Here is a 19,024-nt window from a genome sequence, read left to right on the forward strand (position 1 = left end):
GCATGCACAATTTTGACCCAAAGAAAATGTGATCATGATTGTGATGAGTTGAACTGGATGTATTTTTTCAATGTTTCAACAGAACCCAATCCAACTGTATAGGACATGATTATATTTTTTAAAAAGTTGGCATCATTCCAGACTTCCCCACACATTAAATGAACATAATAAATGCTGAAATAATACAGGCCGCAATGATTTGTATTGATTTGTGTGGGCCTTGTTCTAGAGGAGTACTCATCAGGATGACCTCACCTCTTCTTCATGCAGAATCACCTGGCCTTCAAGAGGTCCACCAAGTGGTGCTATGGTGATCAGAGGCTGCCAGACACCACTGATGCTTCTTGGGAAGATGTCATAGAGGTCCACCCAATGTAACACATTTGCTCTCTCTTTCATGGCATAAATGGACACTGGATTACAAGTGGCTACGAAGATGACATCTGAAATAATACAAAGTTGTTGATATGTTATGTCTGCAATATTAATATGAACAGCATGATTTATGACAGGAAAATGTCTAATGAAGGGTAGCTTGTTGCTACATCATTGATGTTGCTTTCATTTCTGCAAATGCATATGAAGTGACAAAGATTTTGTCACATTATTATCCTGCCACGAGATTGGCATGTGTTGTGCATATATTGCCAATACAAGTTTTTCTTAAAAGACGTATGGTCTGGAACAGTAGATGAAATGAACCAACCCAAGTCAGACCCAATACAATTGTAAAATTATATCAAATACTGCATGCAACTGGTTTGACAACTTAACCTTGCTGTATGCCACATGTTATATCCTTTGCTTCTAAAAGGACCCCATTCAACATCACAGATCCTGCTTTCTCTTATAGGGCATGACTTGAAAAATTGCTTACACCCTCTAAAAACCCTTACGCTCTAAAAACCCTTACAGTGGGTACGGGTTGAGAATGCACCTTCTCCCGCGGGACTCCCGAAGAGATCCCGCAGGCTGTCAAGCCGATTTTTTTCGAGGCTAAGGCAATGTACCCAAACAACCACCAGGTGGCAGAAAGTTTCATTCCGCATTTCAGCTGCATTTAATGATGAAGACCGCATATCCGTCAATAGTCGACTCCTTAATCTCATTTAATCATTAAAATGAAGGTGATGACTGGCGAAATTAATCAAACGACGTTTCAATAAACCATTGTTGAAATTGACAGTTGAAATGGTTATAGAAAATCGCCTACGGCCTAACGCCGACACAGCTGATTCTTTGATTGATTCTAAGCTGTTTTGATGTAGGGGATGGGTAAACTGGCGCGCTACAAACATGTTACCAATCAAATGTAATATTAGTAGGACTAGCCTACTTAGACACTTTAGTCATAGGCAACGTTGCCATGTTAATTTGGGCTAGAAGTGCTTGCTTGTGGTGGCGCTCCTGTCCGCTGCTTCTCCCGATTGGAAATACATACGTTTAGAGCGAACGTTTCAACTATGTTTGCCATGGTAGACAAAAACACTCAAATAAAACAATAGCCTAAAAAATAACTGCATGCGTAATGGACACGGCTCTATATCCTAAATAATTTTCGAGGTTCGCCATTTGGTAATATGACCTATCCTTACTGACAATAATTTAGATTGAGCACAACTAAAGTTGCACGAAGGCAAAATACAGTCCTAAAAGCCTATTCTATATAGCCTGGCCAATATTGTAGATGTGCAAAAGCAGCATTTGCGTGCGTGCTTGCCGTTGAGGTGTAGCCTACAAAAATGAGCATAATATCTGATTATTAAAGTATGGCTATAGGATATAGGCTAGAGAAGAGTTGGTTTAAAATTCAAGTGTAGTAAAAAAGTTTGTGCACATCCCCGGTCAAGGTGCAGAACAAGAGTAAATCATAAAAAAAATGGAAAAAGGTTCGCACACTTGAAATCCTTCTTTTTTGATTTGATTTAATTTTCTTTAGCACAAAGGAATGACGTTTCGACCGTGTGGTCTTCTTCAGATTAAAATTCAAGTACGTGCGCTATTTAACCCCTCGAGACCGACTGCAGTCTGCTGACACAGCCAGACGACTCTCCGAACCCATTCATTCGTTTTGGGCGATATAACCATTCATTCGTTTTGTGCGTATATAGATTCCTGCATGCTGCATTACCGTGACCCTTAGCCTACCTTGTGGATGTTTTTTTCTCATTGGAATACAGCAGGACAGGATGCCTTTTATCTAACAAACGCAAAAGCTGAGATTGTTGGAAGGACTAGGCTACTCAACAAACTTGTTTTTCGTTTCTGGGAGATCTCGTTATCATTTTGGATTGTCGGATTTTTATGCTTATTGTTTGGATTTATGGACAATGAACTTTGAGGGGTGGTTGTTAGTGCTTTACAAAGCTTTGTGTTAATAAGTGTCGGTCCTCCTATCCTTCAGCTCACTGCGCGATGCAGTTGCGCATAGTGGCCACGAAGTCATTAACTGTTTACGACACAATACATGATATTTGTGTTTTTCGTTTCTTAGATTTAATGCATGTTTGACATGTAAGCAGGCCTTCAGTCCGTTAACTTAAGGCCTTCTTTTGCATGGGGTTGCTCGCATCAGCCCGTAACCTAGGCTATTATGTGCGTAGTGGCTGTGTACTCTTGATTATAATAAGAGGCAAATTGTTACAGGACAACTTAAACTGACTTCCCCAATGCTTCCCCGCAGCACATTACATTTTAATATAGGCTAATATAGGATGAACAAAGTCTATGGACTTGCTATATTAAATCCAGTAGCCTAATCATTAGGCTATGTGCCACGTCCGATTTCGCAAGTGATGTAGTAGGCTACGTTTAAAAATCGACGGCCGTCTGTGAGACTACCCATTTCATGAAGAGCAATTGTCTTTTGCGATCATTCCCCCTCCCCCACACTTGTCTAACCAGTTCACTAGACATTATAGCCTACCTATATACGGCATTGAGGACGATTGCCTCCCTTCCCCCTCTCTCTCGACAGACACTTCCTGACACTAGGGCTCGGGATCATGACATCAAAACTTCGCGGGCACAGCCACATTGGCAGCTTCACTCTAGTTTACTATGGATTACTATGGATTTACTCCCGCCTTTTAGTGTGTTCCTGTTACTTAGTTTTTGCCTTCTTGGTCGTATGTTGCTGTGTAGTGGGGTGTAACAGTGCAACCCACGATCGCAAGAGGAAAAGAATAAATCGCTACTATATTTCTGCTTCTTGTCTTGTGCATCTGAATTCTGAATGGATATTACGTTCAGTGCGCTACCAAATGGCGGCGATATTCCTAGAATGCAAGGCGTGTGCCCGAGCCCTATTATGTAAATGTAAAAGTGTGTGTGTGTGTGTGTGTGTGTGTGTGTGTGTGTGTGTGTGTGTGTGTGTGTGTGCGCGCGCTGAACCACGAATTCACATATTAACTTTTCTTTTCAGCAGACATCGCAATCATAAAAAAATCGCAAAACTTTCATTTTTTTAATAAAATAATGCCTTTTGTCTTAATGGGTTCCGGAGAGGTTCGTGGAGTAGGTTTTGAACCCCGGTCGCTGACGTGTGATAGAGATGCCTCAACCAGTTACGCCACAATTCGAGTGTCATTACCTTTGCGCTTAGCCAACAAATATAGCCTAAAGGATTCAGTCAGTTGAGTTCATTTATTCGCGGCATGCACTTGAAACGCCGATCAAAAGTTCTGACATGTTAAACTGACGTTAGTCATTAATTCACCACATGATAAAATGCTGTTATATTGACGCACAGTAGCCCACGGTAGTCTATGTCTATCTCTGAATCAACATGAACATGCATTACGAGATCCATATAGTTCTAAGTTGCTAGAAACTTCTTTTGCGGAGCTAGGCCTACTAGTCTATGGTTACAATGAATCACCCTCACTGCCCTATCGCATATCTGACCATCCATTGTTACAATGTTACAAAATGCGCGATCTTCTCCATGCATGTAGCCTACGGTTATAAGTAAAGTGACATGATAGGCATGTATTAAAGATATTTCTGTTAAATACATTTTATTTTCAGTTGTCAAAAGTGGTGGGGACAAAATCTGTGATAACAAGTGCTGGGTAAGCTACCCAGCGTCGCCGGTTAAAATGAACATGCCTCCGTTTTAAAATAGCCTATAGGCCTACACATTTCTAAGTATTCCTAGCATAAATGTAGCCTAAATGTCCATCTTGTCCATCTCTTTCGTCTTCGCCTTGACAATAGCCTATTCACGGAAATGCGGTCTTGTAACCGTAATGAATTAATGAATTAATCTAAGGTTGCCTATCGAGTCTTTCAGGTTGAATTGAAGGCTTCTAAAACCATTTTCATTAATTTCAACAATGGTTTATTGAAACGTCGTTTGATTATAATTTCGCCAGTCATCACCTTCATTTTAATGATTAAATGAGACGGATTAAATGAGACGGATATGCGGAGCATTTCTCTCCCTCTCCATTGACCAAAACGTTGCTCTGGCATCTCTGCTGGACTGACTGAGTTATAGGCTACGTCGAGTGAGAGAGCCAGCTGTGAGGTAGGCTGTAAAACATTGGAAAACTCTGAAAGTGCAATCTGACATGCCGAGCGTGATGTCTCTTTTCTCCGCTTGTCACCAGCGCGGTGTCTTCGGGTTTTTCCGTGTTTTCCGGTATGAGCCGAACCTTCATTTTATTAAGGCGGTCTTATGTTGCCCCCTTGCGGTTGCAGTTTTAATTAAAGTCCCGATGCTTCGGGAGTCCCGATGTGCGGGAAAGAAAGGAGCATTCTCAACCCGTACCATCTGTACCACTGACCAAGCATATAAAGCACAGCTCAGGATGCACTGTCATGAGATGTAAGCAGCAACTCCTTGGCACGATAAATATCCTTAGGATTTTTATTCAGTCATTCGAACATTATCGGGGTAAGTGTTGCTTTTTTCAGGCTATATAACCCCTTAACACTGGTAACACCTTGTCAGTCAATAGTGAAATTAAATAATTGTGCAGAACTGTTTTGTCGTTGACGATGGGACCACGGTGAAGTTCGTTTCCCTTTGCCTATGAGTTCAAATAGTAGCAAATGCATGCAGGCTTTACTCTGCTAGTCACAAACAGATTTTAGTAAAGCAAGGTTTAGTGGAATCTCTGTTCCATATGGTCTTGTGTGCAAGCAGAGTCCTTCAAATGCACCACTATATTGTGTGGCAGAAATAACACTCGGGAGCACTTCGACTCGGCGCAGTAATATCATCATAACTTTCAGTTTCACTTTGGAGTGAGGATATTACTGCGCCGAGTCTAAGTGCTCCCAAGTGTTATTCCGCCACAAAATATAGCTATCCCTTTTTTACCTGCTTAGAAATGCACCACGTTTTATTTTGTCTCACCATACTTGGTCGTGTGACTACTCGTGTAACTGTATTCTAATAGGGAAAACATGGAGGTGTTTGGTCGCTTCTAACTTCATCTCTGTTTGGATTAGAGTTCTCAACGGGTCCGGTCGGCCCGAAAAACCCGACGGGACCCAGGGTTCGGGACGGGTTCGGGTTAAAAAAATATAAGCAGATGACTCAGGTCGGGTCGGTCCTCGGGCTTAATTTTCTGCTCAGTGAAAAAAAAATATTAATCATCGCTGTTGTTTACTGCGAATCATCATGAATTTACCCTTATGGATCAATAAAGTCTATCTATCTATCTGTACCGTAAAGAAAGTCTGGCTGCTGCATGAAACGTGCATGCAATCATGGAGCGGGGACAGGCGTGACGTTGTGTTGGGAGATGGAAGGACAGAGCTTGCAGCAACTCTGCATGTGTTCTGTGCTGTTGCACCGCACCAACATTTATTAGTTCCTGTGCAAGTTCTAAGAAGCCGTCTCCTTGAAAAAAATAAAATGGCAGTAGATTGTTGCTGGGCAATAGGCTACGTCTTCGTGAATAGCTAACAACTCATTGCCATCATAGTGAAGCGTGTATGAAGCGGTTATTAAAATATCATGCTCTGTGGATGATTCTGCCTTTTTTATAGCAAGAATAGTAAGTTTCCCCATTTATATCATGTTTCTATTGTGGAAAATATCGTTTCACTAGGTTTTTACGTGGGTTACTTAGGTTGGCCACTGCACATAATTGTGCCCTTAACGACCGTCCGTCTCCATAGGATAACATGGGGAAACTCGACTGCCGGCGTCGGGCCGCGGGCCGGGTTCGGGTAGATAATTCATATACCGTAATTTCCCGACTATTAGCCACAGCTTATACATTGATTTTGCCAAATTTCTTCAGCTATGAGGTCAATACAGGGGGGCAATTAATATGGTGTTAATATGGTTTTGTTTCTTTTAATTTGCATAAAACACTGTCCTGCGGCTTATACACAATGCGGCTTATATGCGGGAAATTACTGTATGTGTCGGGTTACATCGGGCTCGGGCTTTGAAAGCCACGGGCCGGGTCGGGTCGGGTTGTAATTTTCAGGCCCGTTGAGAACTCTAGTTTGGATCCTAATGAATGAACTGGGCTAGCTAAGTGCTATCACAGTAGCGCTTTGCGCCAGAGCCATTGAGTGCGCGCATTGAAACGTGAGAGGTATGTATCAACTTGTCTTAGTTAAGGGAATAACGTAGTTTAATATGAAAAAACAGTGAAGTGTTCCTTTAAATGAAGAGTTGAGTGAGATATTTCATCGAGAGTAATGGGTGTGGAGATGGAGGCAGAACTGTGTGATGAATGCAAATATGACATTAATTTTCTCTTGAAACCATTTATCACAGCAACTAGACACTGATATCATTGGAAAGCTTACGTTGTGCTTTTCCACCTGATATCTGTGTGACAAGTCCCCTATGAGCAAGTCAACAGAAGAATTTGGTCGCACTTGGCATCCGACAGCCCCTTACTGTCAAGGAAATCAATGTCTAAGCACTTGCCGAAAGTTTTACAGTACACCATACACCAAAAGTGTTTGGTGCCATTTACATGTGCTGGATATGTTTGTGTGAGTGTGTGTGTGTGTGTGTGTGTGTGTGTTTGTTTGAGTGTGTGTGTGTATGTGCGCAAGGTCTTTCTGCTGGATACGTACCCTTTGCAGTGGTGACATCACATACAATGTTGACCTCATTGATAGGGATCTGCCAGTGGGCGTGCTCTTCAGTGAAGCTCCACGCTCTGGACTCATGTCTCTCAATGTCATAAGGCTGAACACGCAGGAAGACTGGGCCCTGTAGTACAAAGCAGATTGATCATTGTTATAAAAGGTTTACAAAATAATATAAGCAATTACAGTGTGCAACAAGCTCATACCTTGATGTCTATTTTAGAAGATTCAGTAGGGCACAAGAGTTTGCGCCGTGCATTTCCGCTTTGATTTATGGTCCAGTATCCAGACATCTTGCACACAGGAAGAGGCAACCTTAGGGAAAGGGTGCACCTATAATTACCATCTAGGCCATAACTCAATTCACTGGTACACTTTTCAAATGTATCTTGATTTGTATCTCTTATACACCTATGTGTCAAATGAATAACAGAACATGGCTGTCGGAGAGATTAAGTTGCCTCCTTAAACTGTTTTTTCTTTGAGAAGCAGCAATATACTTATAGGACCATAATTGTTTATATGAATCAGGCTTGAGCAAAATTAAACATTTTAGACTTGGCCTCCAGTCAATTCACAGGAAGTTGAATTTGAATTTGAATTGGAATGACAGGAAATGGAAATCAATGCATGACAATTCAAAACAATTCCACCGTCACACAACGTGAAGAATGTGTTGAATCTCACATATATTCAGTTTTGGGAAGGTTACTTCGAGATGTAATTGGTTACTGTTTTCGATTATAAGTTGTGTGCTTGATGCAATCATATCTCACATATTTTGAAGCTTCATTATTGAACACTACCCTTAAAATGATGTATATGAATTTCTACGAATTTCATTGAATTTCAATTCTACTTCCTTTAATTCAAATTCGAAATGTAATTCTGCATCCTATTTTTGACCTCAATTCAAAGTCAAGTCTCAATTCAATTCTGAATTTTGCACAAGCCTGGTATGAATGTATCTGCCAGCTGCACGTGTGTTCTTAGTTTATATATCTTGAAATTCAGGATGTGTGACTTTGAAGTTGTACAAGTATGGTATTGGATAGTGACAATCAGAAGTTCCTGCACCCTCACTGCAAATGCTGATACTGTCCTCTAGATTGTATAATGTAAGGTGGCAATCCTAATGGTTTTAAGTCAGTCTTTTTCTAGTCTTGACATTACGACAATATCAAGTGTGTTTGATATTATTGCAAGTCTTTTAGTCTTGGCTCTTGCTAACACTGATGTGGACAATAAAAAAAAACAATAGTGAGCTCTCTCTCCAGGACCGAACAGGAAGGGGCAAAGTGATTAAAGCCAGATGTGATTATTTGCTATTTAAAGGAGAATTCCGGTGTGAAATTGACCTTAACTGTACCGAAACATGCTGCGGTGTACTCACACGTGTTGAAGACGCACCTTCGCTCACCCCCCAGCATTCCGAACTCCGCCGTTTTCAGCCGAGCTTGCAGTAGGCTTGAATCTATTAGATTGGGCATCACGTAGCCTATGCAGCTAAATCGCTATTTTTAAACCATTAAAACAGTTCCAAGTAACTCCACACTGCATTGGTAGACTTCTGAGGGTCCTGACATTTAAAACGAGATACTGAGAACTTTGGAAATGCACAGGAAGTTTATTTAAAAAGACTGTTTACAAGCAGTACCTTCATAGAATCTCTCCGCTGGGCGCCATCTTGTAATCAAGTTCCCCTGTCCTTCCTGTTCGTTCGTGCTCGTCAGTCTGCTTATCGCAACTTGATTACAAGATGGCGCCCAGCGGAGAGATTCTATGAAGGTACTGCTTGTAAACAGTCTTTTTTAATAAACTTCCTGTGCATTTCCAAAGTTCTCAGTATCTCGTTTTAAATGTCAGGACCCTCAGAAGTCTACCAATGCAGTGTGGAGTTACTTGGAACTGTTTTAATGGTTTAAAATAGCGATTTAGCTGCATAGGCTACGTGATGCCCAATCTAATAGATTCAAGCCTACTGCAAGCTCGGCTGAAAACGGCGGAGTTCGGAATGCTGGGGGGTGAGCGAAGGTGCGTCTTCATCACGTGTGAGTACACCGCAACATGTTTCGGTACAGTTAAGGTCAATTTCAGACCGGAATTCTCCTTTAATTACCTCCGCCAAGGAGCTTATATTTTCATCGGGTTTGTTTGTCTGTTTGTTAGCAAGATATGGATGGATTTCAATGATATTTTCAGGAAAGGTCTGAAATGATCCCAGGAAGAACCATTGCTTTTCTAGTTTCTTATAAATTATTAGTATTCTACTTTACAGAACAATTATATAGCCCAATTACCTGCCAAATATGTCCGATATGAGTAGGCTATATGGGTTATTTTCTTGTTGAGTTAAACAAAAAAATACAGGAATTAATTTTCCTAAACTAGATTCTTATTAATTGCAAAATTGTAGTCTGTGACTATCCACAAGTTTCCTACGTCTCATGATGCCTTGTGTCAAATGTGGGAGCAACTTCCGCTTCTAAATATAATATTTGTGTGTTTGGGGGTAGTCTGGTTTTCACCATACTAAGCTCAATCTTTTAAGATTGAACATTAGTCTGGGGAGGCTGCGCTTTGTTTCTACTGCACAAGAGGCGTGATCAAAGGGCATCGTTCAAATGACTCTGTACGTTTGGATGGTCCTTTAAACAATCAGATCAACGATCCGGTACGTCTTTTGGATAAGCTAGTTTCTGATTGGAGCCAAAGGTTCTGGCAGTAAACAGAGGAGATAGATCTGCTGGTTTCCAGCCTGAGCTGCTGAAATTCAAATTCTCCGGATGTTCAGGCAGGGTTCACCCAGCCTAGTTTGGGGGGGCTTTATCTTGAGACATTCTTTTTGATTTGTTGTCTTTTGGGATGTGATTGAAACTGTACCATCCTTAGCAGGAACACTCTGATTTAGTTTTAGGTTTATGTTATATAAGGTTATCTTATGTAAGAATTAGCTTAGTTCAGTTATATGTATAACCACAAACAGCACATGTTGTCCATAAGCTCCGTAATGACATCTCTCAAGGTTTGCAACTTTGTCAATAATATACTACCATAGGTATTCTGCCACCTCACCGGAAGTTTTACCCACATTGTTTTTTTACAGTAGCACCCCGCGGCAACTTGTGGATAAAAAGTGTACCATTATTTCATGGCAATAGTTTATTCATCAATATGATCACAATTATATAATCAACACTGACATTGTAATAATAGAACACCTAGTAACCAATTTAACACCTAAATAAACACCCGCCTCTCATAATAAGGAACTGACATGGTATCTGAATATAAGCCTGATGGTGAACTGGACTTTGCTGGCCAAACTTTTTAGGCAAAAGCATCACCTGACAAAAAATAGGGCCAACCACCAAGGTATAGCAACACACATGGAACCTGATGTTCAGTTGCAAATGCATATTCTAGTCTAACTCAAAGCTGCACTAATTGACGTTTTGGTCCCAAAGAAAATGTACTTATCTTCCAAAAATCCTAGGTTGTTGATAGACTACTTAAAGCACTTGTCCCCAACAATGTCCTCCATAATACACTGCTCTTTTGAAGTGATGCACCAGTGCATCATTAGTTGGAGGGATATCCTGTTCAGTTGGCTGCCGGTGTGATCAGAGTGAAGAATCGCAAATCACTCCACAATGGAATTGACCTCATCTGACCTGCTTTTTGGAGCTTTTAACATGAAAGCCTCTGTTGCCATCTCATAGGCAGTCCAGGCATTCCATGCAGTCTTTTTCCTCCTGGTTGTAAATGTATGTCATGCCCAGTGAACACAGGAGGAGCCTTCGACCCAAGACTTTGCAATCACATGGGCAGCTATGCATCTGAAGTGCTTGTCAGTCCCAAATGCCACAAACAATTTTTCCAGCTCTGGCACACGTGCAATAGATAGGGTGACAACACCCGTGTCTACAGTGTGCAGGGTGATCTTTTCAAACTCTGTTCTCCGTTCTCGCATCCGAGTAGCATCTTTATATCTGCCTCTTAATGTGTGAAAAGGTAGCCTGGATGAACCCTGCCTGAACTTCCAGAGAATTTGGATTTCGCCCGGCAGTTCAGGCTGGAAACCTGCATCTCCTCTGTTCCCTGCCAGAACCATTGGCTCCAATCAGAAATGAATTTATCCGGCCCCAGCTGTGGCGCAACTGGCTGGGGCACCTACACCGTACGCCGGCGACCCGGGTTCGATTCCCACCCCGTGGTCCTTTCCAGATCCCACCCCTGCTCTCTCTCCCATTCATTCTCCACTGTAGCTATCATTAAAGGCATAAAAAGCCCCAAAAATATACTTTAAAATACTTTATCCAAAAGACCGTTGGTCTGATAGGTTGAAGGACTATCCAAGCGTACGGAGTCATTAACGATGCCCATTGATCACGCCTCTTGTGCAGTAGAAACAAAGCGCAGCCTCCCCATACTAATGTTCAATCTTAAAAGATTGAGCTTAGCATGGTGATAGCCAGACTAGTGCAAAGGCCCAATCTGGTCTCTTTCACATGGGAGTAACCCTGCAGTCACACAGGCTACACAGGCTGCCGTTCATTTTCAATGGGAGTGAACATTCGCCAGCGACAAGAGACAAGCTTGCCGCTGCCGCAAGCAAGGCGGGGCCAAAATAGACAATAGACAAGCAGGCTATTTTATGCAAATGTTGAGCGAAGCGACAAAGCGACTTCCAAACGGAGTGAAGGAAGCGTGACATTCCTTATTTGAAAGTAAAGTTGGAAATTTTATCCAAGATGGCGGAGCTAACTAATCGAAGGCAGTATTTCTGTACTAACAAGTAAGTTCATGGTTTGTTGCCTTATATTTTGCTACTTCTAGTGAGGAATATGAACTTTAAAATCCAAAAAGCCAGGTTTTGTAATCAAAAAACATCTGAAGGTATGTACGAGCTATCGGTCAGCCACCTAGCACGCAGAAATCGTTAGCCATCAATCACCCACAAATCACCCACAAATCACCTCCCCACTCAAAGGAAAGTTGGTGGAGTTGTCGCTGTCTCTTGTAGCCTGTAGACTGTAGGGTAAGAGTGGAAACTATTTGTTTGGTGGTCAACATTTCACATGGTTCCTGGTCTGAAAGTCAGAGCTCTTTTTTGCTTTCATCCCCTCTCAGGAAGCCTTTCCAGTTGGTTGGCATCTTGTCTCTCCATCCACTCTTGTTCTTGACCCCTTTCCCCACTTCGGTCTTGTATGGGACTGTTAAAATTGCTCGCAGCAAAGATCAAACTGCTCGCTCCCACAAGATTTGTGTTGGGTCCTGAGGGACCCGGCGGGGCCCAATTCCAATGCAGCCCTCTAGTGCCACACTGCCAGCAACCATTAAATGCGTCTGACTTGCAATTTGCCATTCGATATAAAGCCCTTCTCCAGGTCAAGGGCACCGGTAATCCTAGAGTCTATGAGAGCTAGCAAACTTTTTTTTATAGTTTATGAGCAGAGACAGCTTTTCATTGGCGCATGAAAATTTGATTCTACTTTGCACTTCTGTGCGCCCAGACCAATGATGTTTTCCACTTTTTAAAATCTTAGTGTGATTCGACAATTCACCAAATCAATCAGGTCCATCAGCAAGCATTCGCGCCACAGTAACTAGTTCCAGAGAAGAGATGGCTAGCAGAGACTCAATGATGACAACTGTGCCTGTGAAGGAAAATTAGATTATTTCTCTAAAGGCAATCAAGTTAAAACTTAGTTCCCCGGTGTTCTGTCAAACTGGACTACTTGTGGAGTTACAGTGGGTACGGGTTGAGAATGCACCTTCTCCCGCGGGACTCCCGAAGAGATCCCGCAGGCCGTCAAGCCGATTTTTTTCAAGGCTAAGGCAATGTACCCAAACAACCACCAGGTGGCAGAAAGTTTCATCCCGCATTTCAAAATGATGAAGACCGCATATCCGTCAATAGTCGACTCCTTAATCTCATTTAATCAACAATGAAGGTGATGGCTGGCGAAATTATTCAAACGACGTTTCAATGAACCATTGTTGAAATGAATGAAAATGGTTATAGAAAATCGCCTACAGCCTAACGCCGACACAGCTGATTCTTTGATTGATTCTAAGCTGTTTTGATGTAGGGGATGGGTAAACTGGCGCTACCAATCAAATGTAATATTAGTAGGACTAGCCTACTTAGACACTTTAGTCATAGGCAACGTTGCCATGTTAATTTGGGCTAGAAGTGCTTGCTTGTGGTGGCGCTCCTGTCCGCTGCTTCTCCCGAATTGTGTGGCAAATTTGTCAGCTATCAGCTTAAATGTCAAATCATATTTATTTCTCTTTGTCGCCATGGTATTGGGGGAAACGCGGAGAAACGAGATGGTCAGTCCTCGTATTTTTTCTTCGCGTTTCGTTGTAAGAAATAGGCTATATAAGTAATGTAATGGTCAATTTGCTGCGCAATTGACCAAGCAACCGCGGACCGACAGAAAAAGAAAGCAAACGTTGCTGCGGAAATGCTTGCTAATTTGATGTGTTTAAACGTAGAGCCATACAATTAGGTGTGTCTGTTATTATGATAATTTTCGAGCATAATTGGTTGTCCATAGCTCAGTGACAGGTGTTAATAGCCTTGCCATAAGCACTGCTGCAGGTGCTTCTTTTATTATGCGGTTAGAGCATAAGCGCTTACTCATATAGACTATAACTCAGGGACAGGTGCAAAACCACCAACTGGGATGGATCGAAGGGCAAGCAAGCACTGCCACACAACGTGAAGGCCTTTGTGTTGTCAACACTAAGCAGAAAGTTTCCTACGATGGGGAGAAGTGGCCGCAAGGACTGCATCGATAAGATCAACGAATAGCCTACAGTAATGTTTTACAACCCAGCTGGTATCCGCTGTTCATTCCGACATATCCCCACTCGGCGGTAGGCCTAGGCCTATTTAACTTTTTTTTTTTTTTTCAAACAACGTGCCATTTCGACATGAGGTCATTAATAGGCTATTAATGTCATAACTATTAGGCTATCATTAGGCTTACTATGCATGGCTGTAGGCAGCTATATGAGGACACTGAGATCTGGACCTCATCGGTTTTGAGAGCTGGAAATACATGTGTTTGCTAAATATCGGTTGTTGTGCATGTTGCGTTCGCGACTCGGGGAAGTGAAAGCAGTTCTGTAAAGACATTGCAAGTTTTCATGGCGATCATCTGCGCCGCGCCGCAGCTGTAGCTGATTGTGAAAGCCGATTGGAAATACATAAGTTTAGAGCGAACGTTTCAACTATGTTTGCCATGGTAGACAAAAACACTCAAATAAAACAATAGCCTAACAAATAACTGCATGCGTAATGGACACGGCTCTATATCCTAAATAATTTTCGAGGTTCGCCATTTGGTAATATGACCTATCCTTACTGACAATATTTGGATTGGAAAATTTAGATTGAGCACAACTAAAGTTGCACGAAGGCAAAATACAGTCCTAAAAGCCTATTCTATATAGCCTGGCCAATATTGTAGATGTGCAAAAGCAGCATTTGCGTGCGTGCTTGCCGGTGAGGTGTAGCCTACAAAAATGAGCATAACATCTGATTATTAAAGTATGGCTATAGGATATAGGCTAGAGAAGAGTTGGTTTAAAATTCAAGTGTAGTAAAAAAGTTTGTGCACATCCCCGGTCAAGGTGCAGAACAAGAGTAGGCTAAATCATAAAAAATGGAAAAAGGTTCGCACACTTGAAATCCTTCTTTTTTGATTTGATTTGATTTTCTTTATCACAAAGGAATGACGTTTCGACCGTGTGGTCTTCTTCAGATTAAAATTCAAGTACGTGCGCTATTTAACCCCTCGAGACCGACTGCAGTCTGCTGACACAGCCAGACGACTCTCCCAACCCATTCATTCGTTTTGGCCGATATAACCCATTCATTCGTTTTGTGCGTATATAGATTCCTGCATGCTGCATTACCGTGACCCTTAGCCTACCTTGTGGATGATTTTTTCTCATTGGAATACAGCAGGACAGAATGCCTTTTATCTAACAAACGCAAAAGCTGAGATTGTTGGAAGGACTAGGCTACTCAACAAACTTGTTTTTCGTTTCTGGGAGATCTCGTTATCGTTTTGGATTGTCGGATTTTTAATACTTATTGTTTGGACTTATGGACAATGAACTTTGAGGGGTGGTTGTTAGTGCTTTACAAAGCTTTGTGTTAATAAGTGTCAGTCCTCCTATCCTTCAGCTCACTGCGCGATGCAGTTGCGCATAGTGGCCAGCCACGAAGTCATTAACTGTTTACGACACAATACATGATATTTGTGTTTTTCGTTTCTTAGATTTAATGCATGTTTGACATGTAAACAGGCCTTCAGTCCGTTAACTTAAGGCCTTCTTTTGCATGGGGTAATAACCTAGGCTATTATGTGCGTAGTGGCTGCATACTCTTGATTATAATAAGAGGCAAATTGTTACAGGACAACTTAAACTGACTTCCCCAATGCTTCCCCGCAGCACATTACATGTTAATATAGGCTAATATAGGATGAACAAAGTCTATGGACTTGCTATATTAAATCCAGTAGCCTAATAATTCTATGTGCCACGTCTTTTCACAATTTCGCAAGTGATGTAGTAGGCTACGTTTAAACATCGACAAACGTCTGTGAGACTACCCATTTCATGAAGAGCAATTGTCTTGTGCGATCATTCCCCCTCCCCCACACTTGTCTAACCAGTTCACTAGACATTATAGCCTACCTATATGCGGCATTGAGGACGATTGCCTCCCTTCCCCCTCTCTCTCGACAGACACTTCCTGACACTAGGGCTCGGGATCAAGACATCAAAACTTCGCGGGCACAGCCACATTGGCAGCTTCACTCCTTAGTTTACTATGGATTACTATGGATTTACTCCCACATTTTAGTGTGTTCCTGTTACTTAGTTTTTGCCTTCTTGGTAGTATGTTGCTGTGTAGTGGGGTGTAACAGTGCAACCCACGATCGCAAGAGGAAAAGAATAAATCGCTACTATATTTCTGCTTCTTGTCTTGTGCATCTGAACGAATGGATATTACGTTCAGTGTTATACCAATGGCGGCGATATTCCTAGAATGCAAGGCGTGTGCCCGAGCCCTATTATGTAAATGTAAAAAATGTGTGTGTGTGTGTGTGTGTGTGTGTGTGTGTGTGTGTGTGTGTGTGTGTGTGTGCGCGTGTGTGCGCGCTGAACCACGAATTCACATATTAACTTTTCTTTTCAGCAGACATCGCAATCATAAAAAAAATCGCAAAACGTTTTAATAAAATAATGCCTCTTGTCTTAAAGGTAGGGTATGGAATGAGCTTTGTTGGCCATTTTTGCAAAATCACTTGAAATCCTATTCCTAACCCACTTATAGCCACTAAGTTGGAAGCACTGAAATGGAAATTAAACACGTCAATCATCTGCGGAACGGGCAGGGCTCGAAAAACTCCAGCCAATAGAATTCCTCACCCCATACCATCATTTCACAGCTCGTTCGTCAATCTAACGTCTTACTCCTCTTCCTCCTCCCCACCGCGCGCGACCCTTTCGAAAGCTGGTGACCGCGAGTCAGTGCTGAAACGAAACCAACTGCCTGCTGCTGCACGTCCATGTTCCCCTCTTGTTGTATGTGTCACTTCATTTCTATACAAACTAACTAAGGCAGCGGATACCTACGGAAACTCAGTCACCCACGCAATAAATAAGCTATGTAGCAAAAATTACATTTTACCGTGACACGAAGAGTGCTGTAAACATGAAATCGAAACTTAACAGCTTGGAGCTACGGTGGAATAGGCGAACCAACGGGCCAGCACTAAACTCGGATATTTCAGGAGATAATCGCCCTGGTAAGATCAAACCAGATTCTGTTCAAATATACACACCTATGGCTACTGAACCATATGTACTACAACCCTTTGGAGGTGAATAAAGAATGTAATTGGGGAAGTTGATGTGAGTGATTGTATGGAGACTATAGAGCTCATAGTGCTGTAGACGCCAGGCTGGCATTTCATTTAGCCTGGCTCGCTCTCGCGCTGCGCATTTGAATTGTCGCTCGTGCATGGAGGGCGGGACTTGAGGTTGTATATGTTCAAACTCTGCCGTCCGTTTTGCTAATTCCGTACCCAACCTTTAATGGGTTCCGGAGGTTCGTAGAGTAAGTTTTGAACCCCGGTCGCTGACGTATGATTAAGATGCCTCAACTAGTTACGCCACAGTTCGAGTGTCAATCTCTTCGCACTTAGCCAAGAAATATAAAGGATTCAGTCAGTCGAGTTCATTTATTCGCGCCATGCACTTGAAACGCCGATCAAAAGTTCTGACATGTTAAACTGACGTTAGTCATTAATTCACCACATGATAAAATGCTGTTATATTGACGCACAGTAGCCCACGGTAGTCTATGTCTATCTCTGAATCAACATGAACATGCATAACGAGATCCATATATTCTAAGTTGCTAGAAACTTCTTTTGCGGAGCTAGGCCTACTAGTCGATGGTTACAATGAATCACCCTCACTGCCCTATCGCATATCTGACCATTCATTGTTACAATGTTACAAAATGTGCGATCTTCTCCATGCATGTAGCCTACGGTTAAAGTGACATGATAGGCATGTAGGCCTATTAAAGATATTTCTGTTAAATACATTTTATTTTCAGTTGTCAAAAGTGGTGGGGACAAAATCTGTGATAAAGTGCTGGGTAAGCTACCCAGCGTCGCCGGTTAAAATGAACATGCCTCCGTTTTAAAATAGCCTATAGGCCTACACATTTCCAAGTATTCCTAGCATAAATGTAGCCTTAATGTCCATCTTGTCCATCTCTTTCGTCTTCGCCTTGACAATAATAGCCTATTCACGGAAATGCGGTCTTGTAACCGTAATGAATTAATGAATTAATCTAAGGTTGCCTATCGAGTCTTTCAGGTTGAATTGAAGGCTTCTAAAACCATTTTCATTAATTTCAACAATGGTTTATTGAAACGTCGTTTGATTATAATTTCGCCAGTCATCACCTTCATTTTAATGATTAAATGAGACGGATTAAATGAGACGGATATGCGGAGCATTTCTCTCCCCCTCCATTGACCAAAACGTTGCTCTGGCATCTCTGCTGGACTGACTGAGTTATAGGCTACGTCGAGTGAGAGAGCCAGCTGTGAGGTACGCTGTAAAACATTCGAAAACTCTGAAACTGCAATCTGACATGCCGAGCGTGATGTCTCTTTTCTCTGCTTGTCACCAGCGCGGTGTCTTCGGGTTTTTCCGTGTTTTCCGGTATGAGCCGAACCTTCATTTTATTAGGGCGGTCTTATGTTGCCCCCTTGCGGTTGCACTTTTAATTAAAGTCCCGATGCTTCGGGAGTCCCGATGTGCGGGAAAGAAAGGAGCATTCTCAACCCGTACCATCTGTATGCTACCTCGCAAACGCAGTGGAAAGAAAACTCACAATCCACTGTCAGAAGTACACTTACTGAAATTTTGTACTACCTCAACGCACAATGTTTCATATAACATCTGTCAAACGAAATCGCTAAGCTAAGAATAATAATAAAAAATGGTAGCACTTTATAACTAGAAAATGTAATTCCATGGAAGGAATTACCATTGCATGTAAATGCAAAAAGGTTAGGCTACTGACATCATATTAGGCCTATAGTTAAAAAGACAACTAGGCTACACAGACGAATAGATAAATAACAATAACCCAATTACAATTCCACTGAAATTACTTGGAAAGTCACATTTAAAAAGTGATTTATGAAAATGCATCAAAATTGTGGATATAGACTATTTTGGAAAATAACTCTTCATTTATTAGAATTTGAAAAGACTGAAATGAAGTTGCCAACTTCAAACGAGTTGCAAGAGCTGACACTTTAGTAGTGAAACGACTGGTAGGATAGCTTATAGCCTTCATATCTACACTAATGCAGGTTAAAAGTAGGCATGGAAT

The 19,024-nt window shown here is 41.8% G+C and overlaps 1 protein-coding gene across 1 annotated transcript in view; it reads right to left on the reverse strand.

Moving 5' to 3' along the window:
• The window catches only part of vwa8 (von Willebrand factor A domain containing 8), a 284,869-nt gene that overhangs the window by 124,074 nt on the left and 141,771 nt on the right, over positions 1 to 19,024 (reverse strand). Inside the window, exons 27-29 of the mRNA XM_062533722.1 lie at positions 7,278 to 7,386; positions 7,057 to 7,195; positions 256 to 443 (exon numbers count right to left, since the gene is read on the reverse strand). Of these exons, the coding sequence (XP_062389706.1) occupies positions 256 to 443; positions 7,057 to 7,195; positions 7,278 to 7,386 (436 nt within the window). The remainder of the gene's footprint in view (positions 1 to 255; positions 444 to 7,056; positions 7,196 to 7,277; positions 7,387 to 19,024) is intronic.

Source organism: Sardina pilchardus, chromosome 4, assembly GCF_963854185.1.
Source record: "Sardina pilchardus chromosome 4, fSarPil1.1, whole genome shotgun sequence".
NCBI classification, from domain to species: domain Eukaryota; kingdom Metazoa; phylum Chordata; class Actinopteri; order Clupeiformes; family Clupeidae; genus Sardina; species Sardina pilchardus.